At 69.3% G+C, this 24,744-nt stretch overlaps 7 protein-coding genes across 7 annotated transcripts in view; 5 read left to right on the top strand and 2 right to left on the bottom strand.

Moving 5' to 3' along the window:
- Nucleotides 1–565: 565 nt before the first annotated feature.
- On the top strand, nt 566–3,674 carry CHLNCDRAFT_142350 (hypothetical protein; the record flags this gene model as incomplete). The annotated part of the gene is made up of 7 exons (XM_005850362.1): nt 566–872; nt 955–1,028; nt 1,191–2,370; nt 2,555–2,614; nt 2,852–2,925; nt 3,122–3,254; nt 3,469–3,674. 7 exons carry the CDS (start codon nt 566–568, stop codon nt 3,672–3,674), a joined length of 2,034 nt encoding a protein of 677 aa, XP_005850424.1.
- A 275-nt stretch (nt 3,675–3,949) lies between these two features.
- CHLNCDRAFT_142349 (hypothetical protein) lies at nt 3,950–6,234 on the top strand (the record flags this gene model as incomplete). The annotated part of the gene is made up of 8 exons (XM_005850361.1): nt 3,950–4,099; nt 4,369–4,488; nt 4,616–4,771; nt 4,876–5,154; nt 5,231–5,347; nt 5,429–5,566; nt 5,847–5,879; nt 5,989–6,234. The coding sequence occupies 8 exons, from the start codon at nt 3,950–3,952 to the stop codon at nt 6,232–6,234; spliced, it is 1,239 nt and encodes a 412-aa protein (XP_005850423.1).
- Nucleotides 6,235–10,104: 3,870 nt separating this feature from the next.
- On the bottom strand, nt 10,105–10,877 carry CHLNCDRAFT_14802 (hypothetical protein; the record flags this gene model as incomplete). The annotated part of the gene is made up of 3 exons (XM_005850109.1): nt 10,105–10,159; nt 10,382–10,545; nt 10,743–10,877. Coding segments are annotated over 3 exons (354 nt in total), but the record flags the coding sequence as incomplete, so codon positions are not given.
- Nucleotides 10,878–11,774: 897 nt separating this feature from the next.
- Nucleotides 11,775–14,036, top strand: CHLNCDRAFT_50767 (hypothetical protein; the record flags this gene model as incomplete). The annotated part of the gene is made up of 5 exons (XM_005850360.1): nt 11,775–12,276; nt 12,375–12,639; nt 12,844–12,956; nt 13,109–13,238; nt 13,421–14,036. 5 exons carry the CDS (start codon nt 11,775–11,777, stop codon nt 14,034–14,036), a joined length of 1,626 nt encoding a protein of 541 aa, XP_005850422.1.
- A 4,813-nt stretch (nt 14,037–18,849) lies between these two features.
- On the top strand, nt 18,850–19,487 carry CHLNCDRAFT_142343 (hypothetical protein; the record flags this gene model as incomplete). Its single annotated transcript, XM_005850359.1, has 3 exons — nt 18,850–18,880; nt 18,964–19,017; nt 19,153–19,487. 3 exons carry the CDS (start codon nt 18,850–18,852, stop codon nt 19,485–19,487), a joined length of 420 nt encoding a protein of 139 aa, XP_005850421.1.
- Nucleotides 19,488–19,902: 415 nt separating this feature from the next.
- On the top strand, nt 19,903–20,663 carry CHLNCDRAFT_142342 (hypothetical protein; the record flags this gene model as incomplete). The annotated part of the gene is made up of 3 exons (XM_005850358.1): nt 19,903–19,935; nt 20,023–20,157; nt 20,334–20,663. The coding sequence occupies 3 exons, from the start codon at nt 19,903–19,905 to the stop codon at nt 20,661–20,663; spliced, it is 498 nt and encodes a 165-aa protein (XP_005850420.1).
- Nucleotides 20,664–23,614: 2,951 nt separating this feature from the next.
- CHLNCDRAFT_142340 (hypothetical protein) overlaps nt 23,615–24,744 on the bottom strand; it is a gene marked incomplete at both ends in the record, with an annotated part of 4,339 nt that continues 3,209 nt past the window's right edge. Inside the window, 5 exons of the mRNA XM_005850108.1 lie at nt 23,615–23,659; nt 23,779–23,844; nt 23,956–24,045; nt 24,173–24,433; nt 24,529–24,705. Coding sequence (XP_005850170.1) covers nt 23,615–23,659; nt 23,779–23,844; nt 23,956–24,045; nt 24,173–24,433; nt 24,529–24,705 — 639 coding nt within the window. The remainder of the gene's footprint in view (nt 23,660–23,778; nt 23,845–23,955; nt 24,046–24,172; nt 24,434–24,528; nt 24,706–24,744) is intronic.

The raw sequence follows: 24,744 nt of genomic DNA, 5'->3' as shown, positions 1-24,744 counted from the left end.
ATTGTTAGCAACCGCACTTGCAAGGCGGCCTGGAAATTCATGTGCCAAAGCATGATGGGTCAGCCAGACGTGTATGCATGCAGCTTGCAGCGGCGACAACAGCTGAGCCGTCGCAGCAGCATGAAGCTGGAACCGACATCGCATTTGAGCTGCCGAGTCCCTGGCACTCATGTGGCGTCGCACCTGCTCCGCCTGCCTGCCTCTTGGTTGCAGGTGCTGAAGCTGCAGGCGGCCAAGGAGGCCGCGCAGGCCAAGGCTGCAGCGGGCGGCAAGAAGGGCAAGGCCAAGAAGAAGTAGATGCAGCCGGGACGCAGCTCTGCTTAGCTGACCTATCGTAGGAGCAGAATTGTAACGACGCCCCCGCAGGTTTCGGCATCTGCTATGGCTGCCAGGCATGGCAGGTGCAGGGGCAGCGGCAGCTTTGGCTGTGCAGATGTTGTGTGCCTCGGAAACGGACGATGTGCATGGTGCCAGCATGCTGCGGGCGGGACGCCAGGCAGGCGGCGGCGCACCCTCATCACCTAGCCAGGCGGCGCTGCCCGGCCCTGCATTGCCAGCCAGCCCGATGGACAACAACAAGGAGAACCAGGAGCAGGCGGAGGACGCCCCCACGGACATCCCCAGCGTTGCCTCGCCGCGGATCAGCTCGGTGGGGGCATCAGAGGACCCTGCGGGCTCCAGCCGGCAGCCTGAGCAGTTCCACGATCCCCAGGCCTATGAACTGACCAGCGGGCACGACCACCTGCACTGGGGCGGCGTGGGGCGGCGTGTGGGGCAGCAGCCTCACGACACCCGCAGCATCGCGTCCAGCGCCGCCACACGCGACGACAAGAGCATCTACGAGGAGCCAGGGGCGCTGGATGCCACCGAAGGTGGGCGGTGGTGCACAAGTTTTTGGTCCTCCGCCCAGATCAGTCTCACTGCCGCCCTCCTGCGACTCTCCCGTGTGTGCAGAGGGAGAGGAACGCATCGATGACGACGAGCACGATGGCAGCGCGGGCGAGCCGGAGATGGCAACCCTGACGCAGGTGGGGCGGGTGGCGGCGGGCGACGGGTGGTGCCGGCAGCGACCGATGTAGCTGCATCTGCCTGCCCTGTTTTTTTTATGATCTGCCTGCTGAGAATGCCTGCACCCACGCACCAGCCTGCTGCTGATCCGGGTGCCGCCGGCGCCGCTGCCGCTGCCTCAGGTGCAGGCGCACCTGCCGGGCGTGCAGCTGCACGCAGAGGGTAGCAACGTGGACAGCGCCTTCACAGGTCTCTCTGCGGGCGGCAGCCTGGCAGAGGTGGTGGACCAGCTGGCAGACCAGGCCGTGGCGGGGGAGCTGAGCCCGCGGCAGGCGGCCGCCGCCATCCGCAGCGCCACGCACGACGCCGGCGGCGGCGGCGGCGGCAGCAGCGTGGCCGGCGTCGCGGGCGGCAGCGCCGGCCTGCCCGACGGCCTGGCCATGGATGGCAGCGACAGCGTGAGCGTGTCGGGAGCCGCGCACTCCTCCATCGCGCCCTCAGAAGACAACTGGCAGGCCGCTGGCGGCGGCGGCGGCGCGGGCAGCGCGGCAGACGCCTCGGAGGCGGCGCCAGAACCGGCCATGGCCGAGGTGGCTGCAGAGCCAGCGCAGCCAGTGCCAGCCGAGCAGGGTGGGAAGCAGGAGGCGGCTGCTGTGCTGCCTGCCGCAGAGGCACAGGCGCAGGGTGCAGCGGGCGGCGACGAGGAGGCGGCGGCAGCTGTGCTCCACTCTCCAGCAGACCCCGAGCTGCCTGCAGGCGCCAAGGCGGCAGCGGTGGCGGCAGAGGCGGAGGCGGCAGCAGGTGCCTCTACCGGGGCGGCGGCCGATGCACCCCCCGCGCCAGCGCCGGGCGCGCCACAGGCTCATCAGGGCAGCGCCAGCTTGCCTGCCGCCAACGGCACGGCGGCCGCGGCCGCTGCCTCCGCTGCTGCTGCTTCTGCCGCTGCTGCTGGCGCGGAGACGTCCGCGGCTGTGCCGCGCAGCCCCTCCACCTACCACTCCCGCTTCATGCAGCAGCTGACCGCATCCGCCAGCGAGGACGACATCACGGTCTATGCTGCTGACTCAGCCACCGGCGCCCAGCGGGACGCGGCGCAGCCGCCCCCCCTCGACCAGCAGCAGCAGCAGCAGCAGCAGCAGCAGCAGCAGCAGCAGGCGGGGGCAGCGGCCGCCCCCACGGCGCCTGCCGGCATGCAGCCCCTGTCCATCGCCGGCGGTGGCGGCGACAAGGGCACGGCTGACGCGGCGGCGGCGCTGGCCGCTATCAACGCCTCGGGCAGCAGCGCGGCGGCGGCGGCTGCCAGCGAGGCGCCGCCCCAGCCGGGCCTGCTCTTCCCTCAGTCTTGGTACCAGACGTTCAAGGGTGAGAGGGGGGGGGAGGCCCGGAGCCTGGTGCACAGCAGCCTGCGCCCTGCTCGCGCGCCACGCGGCGTGCCTGCGGCGGCAGGAAGCTGGGCGCTGCCCAGGCGCCACCCGCCTGGCTGGCGGGGCGGCGCACTATCTCTGATCACTGAGCTGGCGCACCTGGGGCCCTGCCGCCGCTGCAGGCCTGCTGTACATGGATGGCGTGGATGCCCTGGGGCGGCCGGTGGTGGTGCTCAACGCAGGTGTGAAGAGGGAGGGAGGGGCCGTCGCCGTCGCGCGGTGCTGCGCTGCTGCCTTTGCTTGCCACCCAGGCGCTGCCTCCCTGTCACGCCCCGCTCCCCCACCCTCGCCCCTCGCCCCGCACCTACCCATGCCCGCGCCCAGCCTCCCCAGCCGTCTGCCTAATGCCCACGCCCAGCCTACCCACCCGTCTGGCTGCTCCCTCACCCCGCCCCCCGCTCCCCTGCTCCCCCCTGCAGACGCGGTGCCCGCCAACATGAAGAGCAGCGCGCTGATCTACGTCAAGGCGCACCTGGAGCCGCTGGTCAACCAGGTGGGCTGCCGGCGCGCGTGGCGGCGGCGGCGGCGGCGGTGGCAGTGCTGGCGGCGGCGTGTGTGTGGCGGTGTGCGCGTGTGCGTGCCGCCCCTCGTCCTGCCTGCCACCGTGCCGTCCTGCCTGTTCCACTCCCCGCATGCATGCCTCGCGCCCCGCCACCTCACACCCACCCCGGCCCCCACCCGCCACGCAGGGCGACTATGTGCTGGTGTTCACGTCGCGCGGCGCGGCCAGGCTGCCCAGCATGTGGATCATGGGAGCGTACCGCACCCTGCCCCGCCCCTTCCGCAAGCACGTGCAGTACATCGTGCTGGTGCGGCCCTCGGGTGCGTGCCGCAGCGCTCGCCGCCTGCCTGCCTGCCTGCCTGGGCGAGGGGTGGAGGCGGCCGGCCACCAGTGTGTGCATGGGCTTGGGCTCGGGCCTGGGTGGCAGCGCGCCGCGGCTGCGTGTGGTGCAAGCGTGGAAGGAGATGGTCTGCGCTTGGGCTGAGCGCATCCCCGGACCCCTGCCTGCCTGCCTGCCTGCCCGCCTGCCTGCAGCCTTCCTGCGCACCGTGCTGGCCTTCATGCGCCCGTTCGTCAGCAAGAAGGCGGGGCGCAAGATCAAGCAGGTGCAGAGCGTGCACGAGATTGCAGAGGCCACGGGGGGCGAGGTGACGGTGCAGTCGCTGGGGCCAGCCTTTGTGGCGGAGCAGCTGGAGGCGGAGGCGGCAGAGGGGGGCGCCGCCGGCGACGCGTCGCCCTGACGAGCCCGCCCCAGCCGAGCAGGCGTTGGTGCGGTAGCGGCGCTGCTGGCAGCGAATCTCGTTTGACTCATGCATGGTGGTCAGCGTGCAACTGTGAATTGTGAGAGATGGATGCTCGGCCTGCCATCCTGATGAGCAGCAGCACATACTTGAGAGATGGAGCGCCGGCAGCAGCGACGGTCCCGCCGCAAGGACAACAAGGGGGACGACCCTCCGTCAAGGGGGATGACCCTCCGTCTCCTCGTCTCTGCTGTTGTCTCTGGAGCGTCTCGAACATGCGGCTTCACGCCCTCCTCGCTCTGCTGCTGGTGGGCAGCGCAGTTCTGACCAGTGGCCAGCCCCATGGCTCATCCTCGGGGCTTTCGGCTGGCCCCCGCGCGGAAATCCGCTCTCTGCTGGCTGATGATGCCCTGGGCAGGGGACAGGTGCGCGAAACCCTCGTCTGAGGCCGCTTGTTGACCACCCGCCGCCGACGTCCTTACCGCTGGGCAGCGCTGTTGAGCGGCTGTGGCGAGGCAATTCGTTCGGGGTCGATGCTGCTTTCAAGAGTGATGCTGACTCTCAGAAAGGCCTGCTAACACGGAAACCAGGAATGGGTCCCCTGCTTTAGAGTTCAAGCCCTCCTTGAATGCCTGGAAATGACGGCTGAAGGTTGACTGCCGCTGGCCCACCTTCGGCTGGGCTGCCTGTGCAGGCGACGGCTGAGTGGGTGCATGAGCAGCTGCAGGCCCGGCACGACCGCCTTGAGGCCCAGATCGAAGCCTACAGAGAGGCCCGCCTAGCGTTCCTCAACTCCCTCCATGGCGGCGGCCAGGTCTGCTAGCTGTCGGCGCCTGGCACAGCCGCTCTTCTCCCTCACCTTGACCAGCAGCCGCCTGCATGCTCGCTCACCTTGAATGCTCACTCAAGCCATTACCTTGCCTGCCACGTTGCGTTTCCAGGGCTCCAATGGCGGTGGAGGGTCTCCTGGAGGGAATGGCGGGGGCGATGGTGCTGGGGGCGGCGGCGATGGCACCCCCTCGGACCTGCCTGACCTCCCGCCAGTGCCCACCATCCCCTCTGTGCCAGTCACCGTCAACTGCAACTGCAACTGCAACGTCAGTCTTCAGATGCCCACATCATGCGTCAGTCTACTGCTCACATCATGCATTAGTGATGTGTGCATTCGTGATGCCACTCTCTGCCGCTCTTGATCATGCAGACTGGAGGTTCTGACGGCAATGGTGGCGGCTCTAATGGCGGCGGCAACGGCAATGGCGGCAACGGCAATGGCGGCAGTGGCAATGGCGGCAACGGCAACGGGGGCAACGGCAATGGCGGCAACGGCAATGGGGGCAACGGCAATGGCGGCAACGGCAGTGGCGGCAACGGCAGTGGCGGCAACGGAAATGGAGGCAACGGCAATGGGGGCAACGGCAGTGGCGGCAACGGCAGTGGCGGCAACGGCAGTGGCAGCAACGGAAATGGAGGCAATGGCAATGTGAGGATGCCACCCATTGCTGTGCTGCCTGCTCCTCACCATCTCGCTGAGCCTGCTTTTGATCGCTGAGCTGCAGAACGGGGGCAATGGCAACGGGGGCAACGGCAACGGCGGCAATGGCGGCAACGGCAATGGGGGCAACGGCAGTGGCGGCGACGGCAACGGGGGCAACGGCAATGGAGGCAACGGCAATGTGAGCATGTTTGTGTCATGCCAGCCCTGTGCTCCTCACCTCACCATCTTGCTGCGCCTGCCTTTGATCGCTGAGCTGCAGAATGGAGGCAATGGCAACGGCAGCAACGGCAATGGGGGCAACGGCAATGGCGGCAACGGCAACGGGGGCGACGGCAACGGGGGCGACGGCAACGGCAACGGGGCAAACGGCAACGGGGCCAATGGCAATGGTGGCAATGTGAGCATGCTGTGGCATGACAAGGAGGCGAATGGGCACCGTGGTTGCTTGGGAACACCAGGCTTGGGAATGTTTTGCTCATGCAGAATGGCTGTGGCAACGGCGACCAGGATGCACCAGGCAACAGTGGGCCAAACAACAACGCAGAGAATGGAGGCGGCTGCAATGGTGGCCAGGGCAACGTGAGTGTGCTGCTGGAGGGGTGGGGAGCAAGTGGGCAGGTCCATGCAGAGACACCTCCCTCGATCTCCGCTGCCGTTGCCCCTGCTTTTCCATGCAGAACGGAGGCTCTGGCGGTGGCCCGCAGGGCAACGTGAGTATAGTGCTGGCAGCTGGCAGGTGGTGAAGGCGAGCGGGCACCTACCATGGATGCCTTCCTCATGCTGCTCCTTTACCTGCCGGCCTCGCCCTTGCCCACGCAGAATGGCTTTGGCAACGGTGACCAGGATGCGCCGGGTGGCAGCGGGCCAAACACCAACGCAGAGAACGCTGAGGGCGACGGTGGGGGCAGCTCTGGCGGTGGCCCGCAGGGCAACAACGGCTTTGGGAACGGCGACCAGGATGCGCCAGGTGGCAGCGGGCCAAACAACAACGCCGAGAACGACGTGGGTGGCCAGGGCGGCTCTGGCGGCGACCAACCCCCTGAAGACCCCACACCTACGCCCTGAGCCTGGAGCACATGAGTGGAGGATACACACCGCTGGTTTATCAGCACAGGGTGGCTTGCGCTGTTACAGAGAGGATGCACGCCGACTGATGAGGAACTGCTGCAGGCATGAAATGATGCAAGTGCTGAGCAAAATGGGAATGCATGCAGGGAGCGGGGGCAAGCAAAGCAAAGCAACAGAACCAGGGCGAAACAGCAAGCAAGGACAAGCTGCGTCATGGTGGCACAGAGGGGCCGTCGCGCTTAATCCGAGGCGTCCCCAGCAGCAGCCTCGATCGCAGCCTGCGGCGCGGCAGGCACGTCTCCCCCGCTGCCGCCCTCCCCGGTGCTCAGCAGCGGGTGCAGCAGCTGGCAGTAGACGGCCCGCATCTTGTGGGCCCACTCTTCCACGTGCTGCTGCGCAGACGCGGCGCGGTCGCCGTCTGGGAAGGAAAGCACCCAGTGACCGCTGCAGAGGGGGGAGGGGAGGCCGACAGAGTGGAAGGGCACGCGCGTATGAGGCATGGGGGCTCACACGGCTGGCAGACCATCGCACCATTCCCTGACTCTCAACAAACATGCCCCGGCCCCCTTCCTCCACACAGCAGCCCAGGTCGTGCCCCCCCCACCTGACCAGGTGCTTCTGCATGTTGAGCAGGGTGCTGCCGGGGTGAGAGGCCTGCAGCACCTTGAGCAGCCCACGCAGGGGGGGGCGCACCTGCAGGCACAGGAGGGCAACGATGCGCGCGCGCATGAGGCGCACAGCCGAGGGCCGGCCATGGGGCCCCGCCCGCTGTCCCGCGCCCGTGCCGGGTGCCGGCCCCGCCGCCCCGCCGCTGTTCTGCTTGCCTGGACGTGCAGCCAGCGGGGGTGCCGCTCATCCAGCGCCGGCTGCGCGCCCATGAGCGGCGCCACCGACAGCACCAGCCCCGTCTCGGGCTTGGCGCCCGGGTCTGCCACCAGGCACACGGGCGCCGCCGCCGCCACCTGCTGCGCCACCGACGCCTTCGCCAGCGACAGGTCTGCGGGGGTGGAGTAGGGGTGGGGCGGGTGGGTGTGGTGACGGGTGAGTGGTGGGGTGGGGTGGGGTGGCGTGGAGCGGGCCGGCTGCAGGAAGGGAGCGCAAGGGCTGGGCGCAACAACACACGCGCGCGCTGGGCGGCCCTCCGCGTCGCGCGCCCACCTGGCGCCGCCCCCGCCTTGACGTGCGCGGGCAGGCCCTCCACCGCAAACAGCGCCGCCCGCTCCTGGCCGCGTGTGAAGCACACGGTGCAGTGCATGCGCTGGCTGGAGGCCAGCCCGATCTGCGCTTGCTCCCGCACCTCCCCCGCCCGAACATCCGCCTCGCAGACGGAGGGGCAGGGCGGGGTGGCGGGGATGTCGCCCTCACCCAGCACCTGCGCCAGCTGCGCCACCGCCACCGCCGCCTGCACGGTGAGGTATGCCTGCTTGGCAGCCGCGGGCGAGGCGTCGGCGCGGCCGCCCGCCTCGCCCGCCGCCGACCCCTGCTGCCACCGCAGCTCCTGCACCAGCACAGCCTGCACGGGAGGGGCGGGAGGGGCAGGCACGTCGGCCCCGTGCTAGCATGCACCGAGCATGCGTGCTCGCACACATGGGCAGGGGAGGAGTTGGCAGCGGGCCTTCCCTGCCCAACTCCCCTCGCCTTCCTTGCTTGCCTGCATCCAGGTCTGCACCGCGACGTGCACGGGGCCGGGGCCGGAGCGCAGGATGGCCTGCCGGGTGCGCCCCCACTCCGCCGCCACCATGGGAACCAGCGCGTCGCACCACCCGCCCCGCAGCTGGCGCTGCATGGCCGCCCGCTGCCGCGCCACCGCCGCGCCCAGCGCCTGCTGCTGCGGGCCGCTCAGCGCGGCGCCGCCCTTGCCCACAGACAGCAGCTGGTGGAGCAGCCAGCCCAGGGTGCTGAACGACAGCGGGGGCAGCACGTCAGAGCACAGCAGGCCCAGCAGCGCGCCCACCACCTCCCCAAATTGCTGCTCCGCGCGCGCAGCCGCCGCCGCCGCCGCCTTCTGCCGCTGCAGCTGGGTGGACTGCAGCTGTGGCCATGGCTCCTGCTGCTGCTGCTGCTCGGAGGCTGGCTGCTGCCTGCTGCCAGGGTGCAAGCGAATGGAGAAGGAGCCGTCCGCCGCCTCGTCTAGACTGAGCCGCACGTGGCAGCTGTCACTACCGCTGCTGCTGCGCCGGCTGTTGGGGCCGCTGCTGCTGCTGCCAGGGTTGGCAGCGCCATTGCAGGCCCGCTGGCCGCCTCCCCCCGCTCCTGATGGCTCAGGCTGCTGCTGCTGCTGCTGCTGCTGAGGGTCCTGCCCCAGCCCGCTGTGGTCTCCCTGCTGCCACGCCGGCTCCCCAGCCGCTGCCGCCGGCACAGGCTCCAGCAGCTGGCTGTTCATCGGGCTGTCTCCCACCAGCACCTGCAGCAGCTGCCGCTGCTTTCTGCGCCGCAGCGGCAGCAGGCCTGCACCAGGCACAGGTGCAGGCACCACTCGGTTTGTGGCTCGCCTGCTTGCAGCCCTCCACGCTTGCCACCAGGCAACCATCAAACAGCACTGCTCGCCTGGCCGCCACAGGCGTGCCCCCTCCTCCCTCCTCCCCCTCCCCTCTGCTCACCTATGAGCTCCAGCTGCTCCTCGCTGGCCGCCCTGCTCTGCAGCAGGGCCGCCAGCACACGCACCGCCGCCGCCGCCACCTGGGCATCGGAGCCGCGCAGCATGCCCAGCAGGGCCTGGCGGTACGCCTCGGGACTGTACTGCAGCCGTCCCAGCACCTCTGCAGGCACCTGCCACCGTGCTGCCGTGTTTGCTGCCGCCGCCTGCCCGCCTGGCGACCCGGGCCGGGTGCCGCTGGGGCTGCCGCAGCCGCCGCTCGCTCCCCCGACCACAGCGCCGCCCAGCAGCGCCGACACGAGCAGCGCCAGCAGCCGCTGGTCTGTGACCGCCCGGAACAGGCGCTCAAAGACGTACAGGCTGCACAGCGGGCCGACGCTGCCGCGCTGCACCGAGCGGGCCGACGACATGTCAGGCGGCCCCCTGCTGCCAGCCGCCGCCACTGCCGCCGCCGCTGCCACACTCGTGGCTGCGCCGCCGCCGCCGTCGCCAGCTGGGGCCAGCGTGAGGGCTGCAATGTGCTGCGCCGCCACATCTTCCTGGATGAGCGGCCAGAAAAGCACGGGCCCCAGAAACGTCTGCCACAGGCACTCCAGCAGCAGCGCCCGCAGCGGTGGCACGTCTGCAGGGCAGGCGGGCGGGTGGGCGGGCGGGCAGGCCTCTGACAGGCCCCATGGATGCATCACTGCAGGAGGAAAGGTCCCAGGCTCAGCTGCCTCGTCTCGCAGGAAGGCATGCTGCCGCCTACAACAAACACCAGCGCCCTTGCTGGCCCCCAGTCTGCTCCCCGACCCCCAGCCCAGCCCAGCCCAGCCCAGCCCGGCGCAGCCGCGCGGCCCGCCCACCCGTCATGAGCACATCGTTGCAGTACGACAGCAGGTCCTCCACCTCAGCCAGGCACCCCTCCACGCTGCCCTGCGCCTGCTTGTTGCTTCACATCCACGGACGACAGCAGCGGGTCCAGCACTGGGGCGCAGCGGCGCCGCGAGCCGACGCGCAGCTGCCGTCAGAGCGCGACAGCTTGCCCGCAGGCTTGGGCTGGGAGCACGCGATGCCACCTGGCCCACAGAGCCCCTGCCAGCCCACAGAACATGCTGGTGCACCCCCACCCTGCAGCCTGCAGGATTTGCCATGGATACGACCTACGAGGTGCGCTCGCCGTGCCGTGCTGCGGGCCCCACCTGGCACTGCTCCGCGATGTAGGCGGCCAGCTGCGTGAAGTAGGCGGAGGCGGGACGGGTGCACACAAACTGCTGCACCGCGGGCAGCGAGATGCCGTACACGTTGAGCGTCAGCGTCTTCACGGCGGTGCGAACCATGGGGTCCCTGCCGGGGGGCAGCAGCGGCCGCGGCGGGCAGGCGGGACGGGGCGGGGGCGCGGCGCGTGGGGAGGCAGGGCGGGCTGGGTGGTGGTGGTGGTGGCCGCGGTCGGCGGGCAGGGGGGAGCTGGCGAGCCCGCCTGGCGCTGCAGGAGGGGCCTGCCCTGCCCTGCCCGCCCCACCAGGCTGGCTGCCGCATGCTTCACCAGGCTGGCTGCCACCCGCCCACCTGTGGTTGACAAACTTGATGGATTCGGTGTAGAGCGGGAAGGAGGCGGGGCGCGGGGTGGCGGGCGAGGACCCCGGGCGCGGCCCCCCCGCCTGGAAGAAGAACTGCACCGTCACCTCGTTCAGCTTCAGGCTGATGGCCTTGAGCAGGTTGACGTAGTAGCCCTGCGGGTGGGGTGTGTGGCAAGGAGGGGGTGTGTTTGGGGGCAGCGAAAACAAGGCCGAGGCAGGGCCAACACGCCCCTGGCAATCCGCCACGACGGCACGGCGAGTGCGGCTCACCAGCCAGCGGCCGGCACCGGTGCTGCACGCCGCAGCCCACCCGCACCACCACACACACACCACCACACAAGGCCACCCACCAGCACTTCGTCATCCTCAAAGTCAAAGCGCATGGACACAATCTCGTTGATGTGGTTGTTGCTGAACAGGTAGTACACGGTCTGCTGGTTGCGCAGGTTCTGGATCAGGATGCTCAGCGTTTGCAGCACCTGCACGCCGGCGGCGAGCAGCAGAGCAAGGGTGGCGGGGCAACCGTCTAGTGAGTGTATAGTTACGCCACCAGCGCTCTGCTCTGCCGCCTGCGATGCATGCATGCATGCACCCATTCCACGACGGCACAGCCCTGGCGGCGCAGCCGGCGGCGCGCCTGCCCCACCTGCATCGCCACGTTGCCGCGGCGGTTGCTGCGCTGCTGCAGGATTTGGTTGAAGTGGCCCAGCAGGTTCTCGGTCAAAAAGTACTCCACCATGTTGCTGTCGTGCTGATCGCCCCTGCAGCAGGCGGGCAGGACCGCACAGCAAACCGTCCTAAAGAGTGGCTGGCTGGCGGGGTAAAAAGAAGCTAAGAAGCTGGGTGCCAGGCCCAGGGGCAGGCGGAGGCGGGCGGCGCGCCGCCGCTCACCATATGACCAGCTCGGCAATGGAGCGCAGCGCCTCAACCACCGTGTCCCTGTTGCCGTCGTTCACCACGGGGGTCCTCAGCAGCACGCCGTGCAGGTATTGCAGCTCCTGGAGGCTGAAACGATCATGGGCGGGGGCTCCAGCGCCAAACAGTTGGCCCCAGAACCCCTTTCCAGGCCTCCCAGCCATTCTGAAGGGATGTCCGTCACCCCAGGGGCCCTTGACGCATCGTCCGCTGGCCCAGAGGGGCTGGCAGGGAGACCCAACAGACCAGAGGCTCTGCAACTTTCGTAATCAGAAATTGTTCCTTGTGTGATGGCGTTGGAAGCAGGGGATAGCTCCTCCAAGTCAAGCCAAGGCAAGTTTTCAGCCCTGCTGTGCTGTGCTGCCTTGGAAGAGGCTGCCCAAAGCCCGCCCCAATCGCTGCAGCCCAGCATGGATCATAACATGCTCACTGGCTGACCGTGTGAGCTCCAGCCGTCTCCACACCAGATGGCTGTGCCCGAGCCGCTTGGCACACTCTTTGAACTCCCCGTGGAAGCCTTTGGCCAGGCCGACGGCGATGCCAGCGAGCTGACGGCGGCAGCGCTGCAGGGCCTCGACCTGGAGGCCAGCGGAAGCGGCACCGCAGAGCCGCCCGCCGACCCAGCCGCCGCGGCAGCAGACGCCGGCACCGGCAGCAGGCCTGGCGGCCCCACCTGCATAGCCTGCGGCATCGGCGTGGCCGGCGCCCCCGGCTTTGCGTCTACCGAGGAGCAGCGCCGCCACTTCTCCCTGGACTGGCACCGGTATAACGCCAAGCGGCGGGCGGCGGGCCGGGAGCGGGTGGGTGAGGCGGAGTTTGCGGCGCTGGTAGAGGATGAGCGGCAGGAGGTGGGCAGCATCTCGGGCAGCGAGTCGGAGCAGAGCGAGGCGGAGGAGGACGAGGAGGCGGCGGCGGCGGCGGCGGCGACGCCCGCGGAAGCCGGGCCCCAGTTTGCCTTTGCAGGGGCAGGTAGGTGTGCTTGGGAGTGGGCCCACGCAGCTGCCTGCAACCGAGCCGCCGTGTTCCGGCTCCAGGCCTGATGGCAGCCCTGCCCGCCCTGCGTGCAGATGGCAAGCGGTACGCCTGCTGGCGCCCGCTGGTGGCTCCCGACAGGGACCGAGCCGTCGCCGGCGCGCAGCCCTCGGCCGACCAGTGCCTGGCGGCGCTGCGCGGCCTGCGCCAGCACGGCGGCCGCTGGGCGGTGGTCATGCTGCGGGGCGGCCACTTTGCGGCGGCGGTGTTTGGCCTGGACCCCGCCCGCGTGGGCAACCCGCGGCAGGCCGACAAGTTTGAGACGCTGGCGCACAAGAGCGCGCACCGCTACGTGGTCAGGTGGGGTGGGCAGGGTGGCGGGGCAGTTGGGGGAGGAGGGGAGGTGACCGTTGGCGGGTTTGAGGCCGGCAGGGAACCAGGCAGGGGCAGGGGAAAAGGTGGTGGCAGGCGGTGCAATTTAGCGCATGGCTCGGCAGCCCGCCCGATGCCGTAGCCTGTCCAACCTGTGCGATGGCGCTGCCGCCATGCGTGTGCGGGGTGCAGGGCCGGCCAGGGCGGCAGGCAGTCGGCCAAGGATGCGGGCGGCAAGTACGCCAAGTCAGCAGGCTCGCGCCTGCGCCGCTACAACGAGGCCGCGCTGCAGAGGGATGTGGCGGGTGCGCGGCCGTGCCGGGGCGTGCACGCTGCCCGAGCGTGCGCTGCAGCGCCGGCTGCCTCGCCCCTCGCTTCTGGGCCTGCTGCGCTGCCCGGTGTCGCTTTGTCTGGGCTCCAGCGTGCTCGCCCCGCCCCTGCGCCCGCTGTGGTGCAGAGGCGCTGGGCGGGTGGCGGGAGCTGCTGGCGGGGTGCGGCCTCATCTTTGTGCACGCCCCTTCCTCCAACTGGCAGCAGCTGTTTGGCGGCGAGCAGCCGCTGCTGGACAAGGGCGACGCCCGCGTCAGGTGGGGGGTGCGGGCGCCTGGCCTGGCATGGCGGCGCACCTGCCGGCCTCCTGCGCCTAGCCGCCGGTCGCTGCGGGTCGGGCAGGCGCACCGTGCTGCCGTGTCTGCCACGTGTTGCTGCCCTGCGCGCTCATGTCCTGCCCTGCCCCTGCCCTGGCCTGCTTTCCACCCGGCGGCTGCAGGAGAGTGCCCTTCACGACGCGGCGGCCGACATTCAGCGAAACGAAGCGGGTGGCTCGCATCCTGGTGACGCTGTACCAGCTGCCAGAGGCGGCAGCCGAGGAGGAGCGGCAGCGGCAGCGGCAGGAAGCGGTAGCGGCGGACGCAGCGGCGCGGCAGCGGCAGGCGCAGCAGGCGCAGCAGGCGGCCGCGGAGCAGGGCGCGGCGGCGGCGACGGCGGCAGAGGCAGAGGCGGCAGCGGAGGAGGAGGCGAGGAGGAGGAAGGCGGAGAAGCGAGCGCGGCAGAAGGCAAAGCAGAGGGAGGCGCGGCAGGCGGAGGCGGCGGTCAGCAAGGCGGCGGCGGAGGAGGCGGCGCGGCAGGCGGCTGACGACGAGATTGGCAGGGCGGCCGCGGCGGTGGCTGCCCAGAGCGGCAAGCTGACGGCCAAGCCCGCGCCCGTCGGCGGCGGCGCCGGCCCCGGCAAGGCAAGTGGCGGCGCGGCGGCCGCCCCGCCCCGCCTGTCCGCCAAGCCGCGGGCGCACGAGGGCGCCGACGTGCGCCGCGCGCGCATGGCGGCGGCCGCCGAGGCGAGGATGAAGGCGCTGCAGGAGGCGGCCAGGCAGCAGCAGCTGCACTGACCTGGGGCTGAGCGTGGCCTCTCGCGGCTGACGGCTGCGGCGCGCTGTGGCCGCCCGATGCTCCGCAGGGGGCTGCGCGGCTGCGGGCGGGGCACGCCCTCTTCCTCCTGGCGGCGGCTGCGGTGGTGCTGGCAGTCAGCAGGCAGCGCGGCGCCGTGCGGTAGCTGGGGCCATTCCTGGTGCCCTCCTATACGCGCTGCTGCTGTAAATACACCGGCGGCAGCGCAGGGGGGCGATCTTTACAGGGAGTGGCCTGTAGCCAACAGGCGGGGGCTCAGAGGGGATGCCTCCGCGGGTGGATGATCTGTCCAGGTGCATGCTGTGGGGAGGGTCATCACGTAATCGCACCAGCAGTAGATAAATAAAGGAATGCGGCAGGTGCGGCTTGCCGGGGTTTCCGAGCTCGGTTCTGGCCAGGGCTGGCCGCCGCGCGCGGGGCGCGCGTCAGTGCACCGCTCGAGCGCTACATGTACCGCTTGAGCGCGCGCTTCAGGTTCCTGAGCAGCACCGCCTGCCCCGCCGGCAGCGGGTGCGTGCCGTCCTCGCTGTGCGCCGGGTTGAGCGGGTTGTAGCCCTTGCTGATATCCACAAACACCACGCCGTGCTTGCGGGCGATGGCCTTGTATGCCTTGTTGATGGCGGTCATGTCCACCGGCCTGACGGGCGGCACCGCCACCACCACAACCACGCTGTCCCGCAGGTTGCTCTTCAGCCAGCGCACCAGCCAGTCCATCATCGGGGCGGGGTCTGCAACGGGGCAGGGGGAGGCGCGGCGGTGGGGTGGGGGGGGCGGATGAGAGGGAGGCAAGCGAGCGGGCGCCTCGCACAGCCCGCCCGGGGCCCCCGCTGGCCGCCCCTGCCCGCTCACCGTCCTTCCTCCAGCGCTTGTTGATGTAGCCTGCAGGGGACCGGGGAGGCGGGGCGCAGCTAGGTGTGGGGCACGCTGCGGCGGCATCTGCCCCTCGCCGGCAGCCCTTGCACCTTGCGCATCCCACGTCTGCCCTGCAGGCCCGCCGCCCACCAGAGCCCCGGCCGCCCGCCCGCTCACCGCACATCACCGCCGCGACCTTGGGGTCTGGGGAGGGGCGCTCGCCGCCCGCCACGATGCGCCACGTCGTTTCCTGCGGGAGGCGGGGGGTGCCAGCGGGGCGTGGCTGCTGAGGGCAGGGCCTGGGGGAGTGCAGGGGGCACTGCGCCGCAGGCCAGCGCGGCGGGTGTCGTGACCGTGAGCGCGCGGGGCATGCGCCGCTCGCCTCCCTGCCCTCACTCACCTGCATGTTGCTGCCCACCATGCTCAGCGGCTCCGCCTCGTACCCCCGGAACACCCTGTCCCACACCTTCTTGCGGTCCGACTTCATGGCGCTGCAGCCGGCAGCGGCACGCAGGGGGGTCGGCCATGCGCGCAGACCGATGGCGGCGGGCTGACGCATGAGCAGCCCGGTGGCCCCACCCGCCGCCCTCCCGCCCGCCCGCCCTCCCACTCACGAGGCCATGCTGTCTCCCCAGAGCACCAGGTCATACCGCCGCCTGGCCCGCTTCATGGCCGCCACCTCGGCCACGTTCCTCTCGTACTCCTTCTGGCTGTACGGCCGCTGCGGCTGGTGCATCTTGACCCACGACGGCAGCCCGCCGCGGCTGGCGCTCAACTGATGCAGGGTGCGGCGAGCGGGCACCGCCGCCTGGCGGCCCGCCGGCAGCGCGATGGTGCCCCCTGCGCAGGTAGGAGGCAAGGCCAAGGGGGTCTGGCGCAATTCAGGAGCTGTTACGGAGTGGGTGGCAGCGGTGGGGAGCGGGTGGCAGCGGTGGCGGCAGCGCGCGGGCGCCTGGTCGCTGCCGCTGCCACGAACTGCCATGCCGCGTACCCCTTCTTGACCACATGGCAGCACTCACCAGCAATTTGGATCAGCAGCAGGGCGAGGAGAGGGGCCGCGGTGCTGCATCTGCCCCGCGCTACCACCATCGTGTGTGAGACTGCTACCAGCTGCGCGGTGCGCCAGAAAGAACCGCAAGGAGCCGTTACTTCGGCGATCAATCGTGCCTGGGCCAATTGTGCGACGAGGAGAGAGTATTGTGTCGCGATGTACTGCTGTGGTGTGGGCGCCCAGCCCCATTCCCCTCTTCATTGCTGTATTGCATACACGGCACTAGTGTATACAATTGCTTGCTTCAGGCACCGGTGCCAGCCTGTGCAGCGCTGCATGTCATCCTGACCGAGACAGACAACAGGCAGCAGCACGTAGAGTGCATCCAGTAGAAGCCAGACAGCCCCAATGAGCAAGGGAGCCGATATAGAAGCTGCGGCGCGCAAGGTGGCGGACGCATGCTCCGAGTTCAAGCTCCCCAAAGCCTCAGAGGTGTGTCGAGATGCCTGGTGTGGGTGGTGGGCTCCCACCCAGTGCCCTGCTTGCAGGGCCGCCGGCCGGCGGAGGCGGCGTGGCGGCAGCACTGCCGCGTTTCCGACAACCTCCCGGCCTGCCTGCTGCCGTGGCGCGCAGGATGAGCTGCGGTCCATGAGCCGGCAGGAGTGGATGGAGAAGTTTGGCGGCGTGCTGCAGAGCGAGCAGTGGTTTGAGAAGAAGTCGCCCGCCTGGAACTACGACCAGGACAGCTGGTGCGCCCCTCTGGCGGGGGTGGCGGGGGGTGTGCGCGAGTAGCAGGAGGGCCTGCAGGGCCTGCCGACGCAGCTGAGGGTAGGAAAGGAAGATGGATGGAGTGCCACGCTGCTCATCGGCTGTGCCACCCTCGCCCCTCCCGCCGCCGCAGGTGGTTCCAGTCTGTGGGGCGCGCGGGCGGCGAGCAGCCGCTGTGGATGCGGCGGCAGTGGCACATGCCCGAGCTGGACTGCCCGCAGGGCAGGGACCCGCAGCAGCAGGTGCGCATGACTCAGCGCACGTCGCAGCAGCGACAGCAGGCATGCCGGGCGCCAGCTGGGCCTGCTGCCCCCTGCAGTGCGCCGCCGCGCTCTTTTCCCCCTCCCCCTTTTTTCCCCTTTTCCCTTTCTCCGTCCGCTCAGCTGACCAGCTGCTGCTGGACACAGCCCTGGCCGCCAACCCTCCACCCACTGCCTCCAGCAGACTGTGGATGAGCGGCGAGCGGAGGGCCGGACGCCGCTGTGGGCGGAGCGCATGAATCTGAGCGGGTCGCGGCAGGGGCCGCAGAGCCAGACCATCTACGGCTACCGGCAGGAGTACAAGCCCAGCCAGAAGACGGACGCGCGCAGCATGGTGCGCCCCGGGGGGGCGGGGGATGGGCAGTTGTGGGGGCTGGTGGGGGCCGGTGGGGGCCGGTGGGGGCCGGTGGGGGCAGGGGCATGCGGTGGAGACGGGAGGAGGGGCCCCGCTGTGCAAGAACTAGCTCGGGCAGGACTTGAGCAGGGTGTTGGCAGGTGCTGAGCCAGCAAGCAGCGAACCGCGGCACCTATCGTTGGTGCGGGTACCTGCCTGCAGTACGAGCGGTACCAGCCCAGCTTTGACCGAGTGCTCAACGACGAGCTGCCAGACGCGTCCGACCCGCCGGGTGCGTGGCCCGCCCCTGCCGCCACGCCCGCCTGCCGCTCGCTCACATGCCGCGCCCCTCCCCGCCTCTGCCGTCTCATCTGCTGCCGCGCACCAGTTTAGGCACGCCCACCTTTTCCCCCGCCCACCCGCGCCACCTGCAGACGGCCGGTACTGGAAGTCTGGCGTGGCGCAGGGGGTCAGCGCCAACCCGTACGAGAAGCGGCTGGTGACGTCGGCGCGGCGCAAGCCCATTGTGGTTGGGCCGCGCACAGCCGCCGTGATTGTGGACGGCGAGAGCCACACGCTAGGGGCGGCCGTCACAGACGTGGCCTGGCTGCAGTGAGCGCGCCGCCGCACACCCGCCGCCGCCCGCCTGCCGCTGCCGGGAGCCTGGTGCGGGTGCTGCCGCCGCATGTGAGGCGCCAGGGCGACGGCGGCTGTGGTGCTGCCCGGCCTCGGCCTCAGCCTCCCGCCCCCACCCGCCTCCTCCTGCCCTGCCCACCTGCCCGCTGCCGCAGCCCACACACCGAGCTGGCTGCCTACACCACAGAGCACCCCGTGTACCGCCACATCAACATGCGCATGCAGGTGGGGCGCTGGCGGTGTGGGGGCATGCATGTGGGGGATGCCGGGTGTGTTCCGGCACAGCCAGCCACGTGTGCTGCGTGCCCCAGCCATCCATCCATCCGACAACTTCCTCGGCCCCCCTGCCATGTCTGCAGACCACCGCATCCTCGGGGGTGGGCGGCGAGCAGGCGCTGGCAGAGGTGCTGCACCTCACGCAGGACATCTTTGGGGTCATGGGGGAGGCCATGGAGGCGGCAGCAGACGCGGAGCAGAGTGAGGCGCCGCCGCACGCCGCCGCACGCCATCGCCCGCCGCCGCCTGCCCATCTCCGCTCGGCAGTGAATGCCGCCCTGGACGTTGATGAGTGCGGCTGTATGCTGGCTTGCCGGCAGACTCACAGTGCCGAGGTTCGGTTTGGGTGTTGTGCCTGCCTGCTGCTGCAGAGCGGCAGGAGCAGCAGCAGGCGGCCATCGACAAGCTGTAGCGAGCTGCCGGAGGTGCACCGCTGCTCCCTCTGTGTACCTCCAGCTGTCTGTGCAGCAGTTGTGCTTGCAATGTAACATCAGGATTGAGGTGCCAAGCAAAGCAGGGTTGAGTCTGCATGTGCGCTGCAAGGTGGCGCCAGGCAACGCCAAGCGGGAGCGCTGGACTGTACTGGCGTGCTGGCGTGCCCCGTCTCTTGACAAGCGCACTCACAGTATCCCTGTCGTCCTTGGCAGGCCACGTTTGGTGCTTCTTTAGCGGCAACCATGTCGGGCGAGCAGGCCCTTGTGCGAGCAGGTGGGGTCTGCTTTGTGTATTGTTCTGCATCCCGTGAGAGCCGAGTCCTCATCAGGTCGCGCAGCCACCCCCCTGGCATGCAGAGCCTGACGAGTCGAAGGAGGACAGCTCCATCGTGCTGGCGCTGGGCGACGAGAGTGAGTGAAGCAACACACCGTCGTGGATGGGCCCAGCGGAAGCCCACTCCGCCAGCGCTGTCCACTCCTCACCGCCACAGCGCCGCCTCCGCTGCTGAGGACCTACCCTCTGCCCTGCTGCCTGCCACCCTGCAGCACACACGCTGGGCAATGCGCTGCGGGACGTGATGTGGGCGCACCCACACGTGCAGCTGGCATCGTACACGCAGGAGCACCCCAGCCTGAATGAGATTGTGGTGCGGTGCCAGACATCGGGCGCCGTCACCGCGGAGCAGGCCGTGGCCGAGGCGCTGCACATGACACAGGACATCCTGCACCACATGGCAGACACCATGGATGCAGCGGTGGCCAACTGGCAGCAGCAGCATGGCGATGTTGCCGGCGGCGGGGAGGCCGGCGGCCAGCGGCAGCAGCAGCGGCGGCGGCAGCCGCCTGGGAGTGGCAGGGACGAGATGGAGGAAGATGAATGATGCTCTGCTGCTGTATTTGCCTCTGCTGTAGTCTGTGTACTCGTCTTGATTCTTGATTTGTATTGATACGCACCTGCTACACGTCCACTTTGACCTTGCACCGCCCTGCGACAAACGGGAGCTGCATCGAGCAGGAACATGCGGCAGTGGTGGGTGCTGTCCGTTGGGACGCTCCCAGCTGACCCTTAAGACTCTCGCATGCACACCCCTGCTTGCCTGTGGAGGTGGATGGGTGATTGATTTCATCATGGCTTACATGGGTAGCAGTGGCTTTTGCGGCTGGTGGCGGCGTTCAAAGGCAGCGTGCACAGCGCTATTGCCCAGGTGTCGAAAACAGGTTGTGTGGAAGAGCAGGCAGGCAGTCGAGAGATGAAATGGCCCGTATTGAGTCTTTATAGTCGCAGCAAAGCGCTGGATGGCTAACACTCGCAAGCAGTCCGCGCCTCAGGTCCGTTGTGCAGCTCTGGGAGCTCTGTGCAGCTCTGGGATCCACAAGGCCGATAGGAAACAGCTGCGTCCTCTCACTCTCCTGTAGCGCTCTGGCACGAGCTGGCCCGCTTTCAAGGTGGCGAAGAAGGTCGCAGGCAAGACTGTGCCCAAGAACAGCGCTTTGAACCAGGATGCGGACGCAGCCAAGCGGCGCAGGCGGCCGGGCCAGGCGGCGCTGATGGTGAGCTAGCCGCCGCGGCCGCTACCTCTCTTGCTCCTTTCCCTTTCCTCCCCCTCAAGCGCAGCTCTGCTTCTTTGACAGGACAGGAGAGCTTGCAGCTGCGGAGCGGCGAGCGTTCGCCCTGGCGCCAGTCTCCCCTCCCAACAGTTCCCCGCCCACACCTCCTTGCCCCGCAGGAGATCCGCAAGTACCAGGGCAGCGGCTCCCGCAGCCAGTCGGCAGGCACCATGAAGCTGATCCCGCGCGCGCCCTTCTGGCGCCTGGCGCGCGAGGTGCTGTCCACCGTGAGCACCACCGCCGACCGCTGGAGCGTGCAGGCGAGCGGGCTGGGCGGCGGGGTGCCCGCTGCGCTTCCCGCGCGCCGCATTGAGGCGCTGAGGGAGGCGGCCGAGGCGTTTATGGTGGGGCTGTTTGAGGACAGCAACCTGTGCGCCATCCACGCCAACCTTGTCACCATCATGCCCAAGGACGTCCAGCTGGCCAGGCGGCTGCGGGGGGAGGTGTGAGGGGCAGGACCGCCCAGCGACCGGCACTGCTGGGCCTCGCACCGCCTGGACGGCAGCCGCAGCACTGAGTGCCCCAATCGAGGGCGACCACTCGGAGATACTTGGATACTGCTGAGCACCCAGCACCTGCTGCTCTATTTGTATTCAATACACAACTGCAGTCGACTCATGCGCCATTTGTGCTGCTGTTATGATGGCTTGCTGCCAGACTGATGAGGAGGATGCCAGCAGGGGCATGCAGGGGGAGCGCTCAATTGGCTCCGTCTGCACTTTCCGCACGCATGCGCCGGCGCCATCTCGCCGAGCGGCGGCCACCAGTCATCCAGGTTTACAGAAGGCATGGTGTGGTGCACCCACTTGGCCGCCAGCCCATCAATACAACCGTGGGGCAGGAGGACGCAAGGGCTTGAGGCAGGCGTTCGCAACGGCACGGCTCGCTGGCCGGCCGCCTCAGCCCACGCCTCCAGCCCGGAAGCGCGCTTGGAGGGCCTCACTTGCGCGCGCTGCGGCGCAGCTTCTTGGCCGGCGACTCCTCCGCTACCGGGGCGGCCGCCACGGCAGAGTGCCGCGTGGTGCGCATGCGCTTGCCTGGCGACTTGGAGGGCAGGTCTGCCGCTGCCGCCTTGCCGCCCCTGGCAGGTGCCGCGGCGGCGAGGGGCTTGGCCGGGGTGGCGTTCTGGCTGGGCGGCAGTTCAAAGGCATCTTCGTACATACCCTTGCGGCCTGCAGGGCGTCAAGGTCAGGGTGGGGGTGAGAGGGAAGGTGTGAGCCAGCAGGCCAACCAGCCAGCTGGAGCTGGCAGTGCGGGGTGGCCCAGCTGACACACTGGGCAGCGGCAGCTGACCCAGCCAGCGCAGGCCTGACGCACCTCGGCTGACGGCGCGGCTGGCCAGGGCTGCGGCGCCGCTGCGGGTGCCCCTGCCGCGTCCCGCCCGCTGCTGCTGAGGGCTCCCCTCCTCCTCCTCCTCGCTGTCGCTGCTCACGGCCTGCTCCTCCTCCCTGGCCGCCGCAGCCTTGCGCGTGGCTGCGGTCGCCCTGCCGCTGCCGGGAGCAGCCTTTGCCGGCTTGCCGCCCTGCGGGACAGAAGGGCACTGCCAGCATGGTCCCACACCAGCGCCTGGCAGCAGCGTGAGGGCAGGAGCTGGCCGTGCAAGCAAGCCGGCCGTCCTGGACGCCGCACCCTCTGCCCCACCTTCTTTGCGGTCGCCAGCAGCAGCTTCTGCATGGCTGCCACCGCATCTGCTGCCGCCCGCGCATCCTCCTCCTCCCCCTCCTCCTCGCTGCTGCTGTCGTCGCTGCCCACCAGCCGCTGGCGTGCCGCGGCCTTCTCGCCCCGCCCAGCCGCCTTGCCGCCGCGCTTGTGGGCGCCACCCGCCGCTGCCGCGCCCTTGCGTCCCTTCTTGCTGCCGCCAGCCAGCGTCGCCTCCTCCCCCTCGTTCCCGCTCTCCTCGACCTCCTCCCTGGCCGCCTCATGCTCCTCCAGCGCCCGATACTTGTTCATGCGGCGCTGCGCCCGCCACAGCGGACCTGTTGATGCCTTGGCGGCGCCCAGGATGCCGCTCATGCTCTGCTTGTACCTCTGCGGCGGGCGGGCAGGGCGCGGCCAGGCAGTGGACGGGGCAGGAGCGGCGAGCATGCAGCAGTTGCAGCAGGGGTGGCAGTGTGTGTGCGCGTGGCCACGCCGAGCGCTGGCTTGCCGGTGGCACGACAAACGGCGCTGGCGCCGCTGGCCCATCGCTGCGGCTGCGCAGCGGGCATGGGCGATGCGCCTGCCCCGCCGGCCACCCCACGTGTCGGTCAGCCCCCTTCCTTCCCAGCCCCGCCCACCTGCAGCTTGTCTCGGAATGCCTTGAACTTGGGGTTGGCCTGCTCCGCCTCCGCAATCTGCACGCCCACCGCCGCCTTCTCGGCGGCTGCGCGCTCGCGGTACCGCAGCCGCTCCTCCGGCTCCAGCTGCTCCCGCCAGTACACCGAGGCCGCAGACAGCATGGAGCGGCGGTCGGAGGCCAGGATGGCGGGGTTGGCGGCGTGGATGTCGTCAAACCTCTCCAGGAAGAAGATCTGCGGGTGGGGCGTGGACAGGCAGGCGTGCGTGTGTGTGTGTGTGTGTGGTGGTAGGGCTCAGCTAGGGGGCATGGGCTGTCAAGTCAGGAGAAAAGAAGCAGGGGGCAGGCAGGGGACACCACCATGTGCGGGCAGGTAAAGGTGCGCATGCTCTCAGCCCGGCGGGCAGGCGGGTGGCTGCCCTGTCTTGCCTGGAAGTCGGTGCGCGCCTCCCTGGGCATCTCGGGGCCGTCCCAGGTGGGCTTTGTGAGCGCGCCTCCCCGCTGGATGGGCACCTTGGTGGCCCAAGCTGCAGGGGCGGGGATGCGGCAGTGGCAGCACTGTGGGCGGCGGCCCATTCCCGCCGTGCCGCCCGCCTCCGCCGCCCGCAACCGGCACAGGCCAATCTCCTAGCCTGGCTCGCCCATCCATCGGCACCCACCGATCAGGGCTTCGTTGACTTGCGGGGCGTCCACACGGTCCTCCACAAGCTTGCCATCCTTGTCTAGCAGCACGTACGGCCGGGGCACAGCGGAGCCGTAGAAGCTCGACACCTTGAGCTGAGCGGCCTTGAACGAGGCCATGGCAGCAGCCGCTGCTTTCCCTCTCCCTTTTGAAATTCGAAATTCGCCTCCTTGTAGCAATGCTTATGTAGGCCGCAGGAACCAATCCACAGCAAGCACGAGTAAATCGAAATAGGCAGGGGTGAGAGAAGCACAGCCCATGCCACTGCCGCGCCATGTCAGCGGGCGCAGGCGCCGACTGGAGCCGTGCCTGCTGTGCCGTCAATTTGCAAGGTAATTTACAGCAATTTAATGGTATGGAGGCTTTGATAACATGGTAGTAAATGAAATGAAAAACTATGGCGCTCGGCAGCCGCGGACAAGCTGCCGGCACCATGACTGTGATCAGTGCTCGTCAGGGATGTGTTGCAGGCGGCCCGTCTTCATGAACTGCATGGAAGCGGAGGCGGCAGATGATGCAGGCGTGTCAGAGAGGGGGCGACGTTGCCGCACACAAGAAGGCGGCTCGGCTGCGCGGCTGCAAGGAGGGCAGCGCCGGGCACGCTTACCGACGTCAGCGCTCCCTGCAGCTCCTGCATCGCCGCTGGGGGCTGCACAGTGCCCGCCAGGATGTCCTGCACCCAGGCATGCGCACAGCGGTGGTCGCAGATCAGCACACATGGCGACACACAGAAACGGGCTGCGCCCGGCTCCTTGCCCCACCCTCTCACGGCGGGCTGGCTCACCGCGGGGGAGGCGTCCCCATACAGTGCCCGGTTCTTGGATTCATCCAGGGTATACCTCAACCCCTTGTAGCTGATGTCTACAAGGGTGCCCTGCACGAGATAGCAGCGCAACAGGGTCGCGGTCGGCTGGGTCTGGTGCCCTGCCCGCACAGGCGAGCAGCTCTTGCCCCAGCAGCACTGGGGTCCCCGGCTGCCCCGGCTGGCCCGTGCGGCGTACCTTTGCCACCGAGTAGATGAATGACTCGTCGCCTAGGGCGCCCACTGACGCATCGTCGTGCGCCGCCAGGTTGTTGAAGGGCCCCACGGCGGCCGCCTCCATGTTCAGATCAAACTTGTGGGGGCGGGAGTAGCGCTGCACGGCTTCTTGCGTGTCCAGCACAATCAGGCTGTCGATCTGCGAGTAGCCCATTGTGAGGCCCAGGCCGCCCGCAAACAGCTTGATGAACAGGGGCGCCGACCAGGTGGTGGCGTCGGGGCTCTGCAGAGGTAGGACAGCGAAGGGGTGGGACGGTGGAGGGGTGGCGGCAGGAGTGTGAGCGAGCGCCATTGGCAGTGCTGGCTGGCTGGCCTCACGTTGATTTTGGCGATAACGAAGCCCTCGCCGCCCTCAAGTGTCGCCAGCAGGCCCGCCTTCTTCACGCTGGCAAAGCACAAGCCTGTGCAGCGCTGCAGCTCCGCGCGCGGGATGGTCTGGGCGCCCTTGGGCTGCCCCTCCGTCTGGGTCAGCTTATTAAGGAGGTCGAACGCGCGCTGGGCGTCACGAGTGACCGCGGGCACAGGGCATTTCAC

Source organism: Chlorella variabilis (genome assembly GCF_000147415.1).
Source record: "Chlorella variabilis unplaced genomic scaffold CHLNCscaffold_4, whole genome shotgun sequence".
Lineage (NCBI taxonomy): Eukaryota > Viridiplantae > Chlorophyta > Trebouxiophyceae > Chlorellales > Chlorellaceae > Chlorella > Chlorella variabilis.
This window is presented reverse-complemented; position numbering and strand designations above follow the sequence as displayed.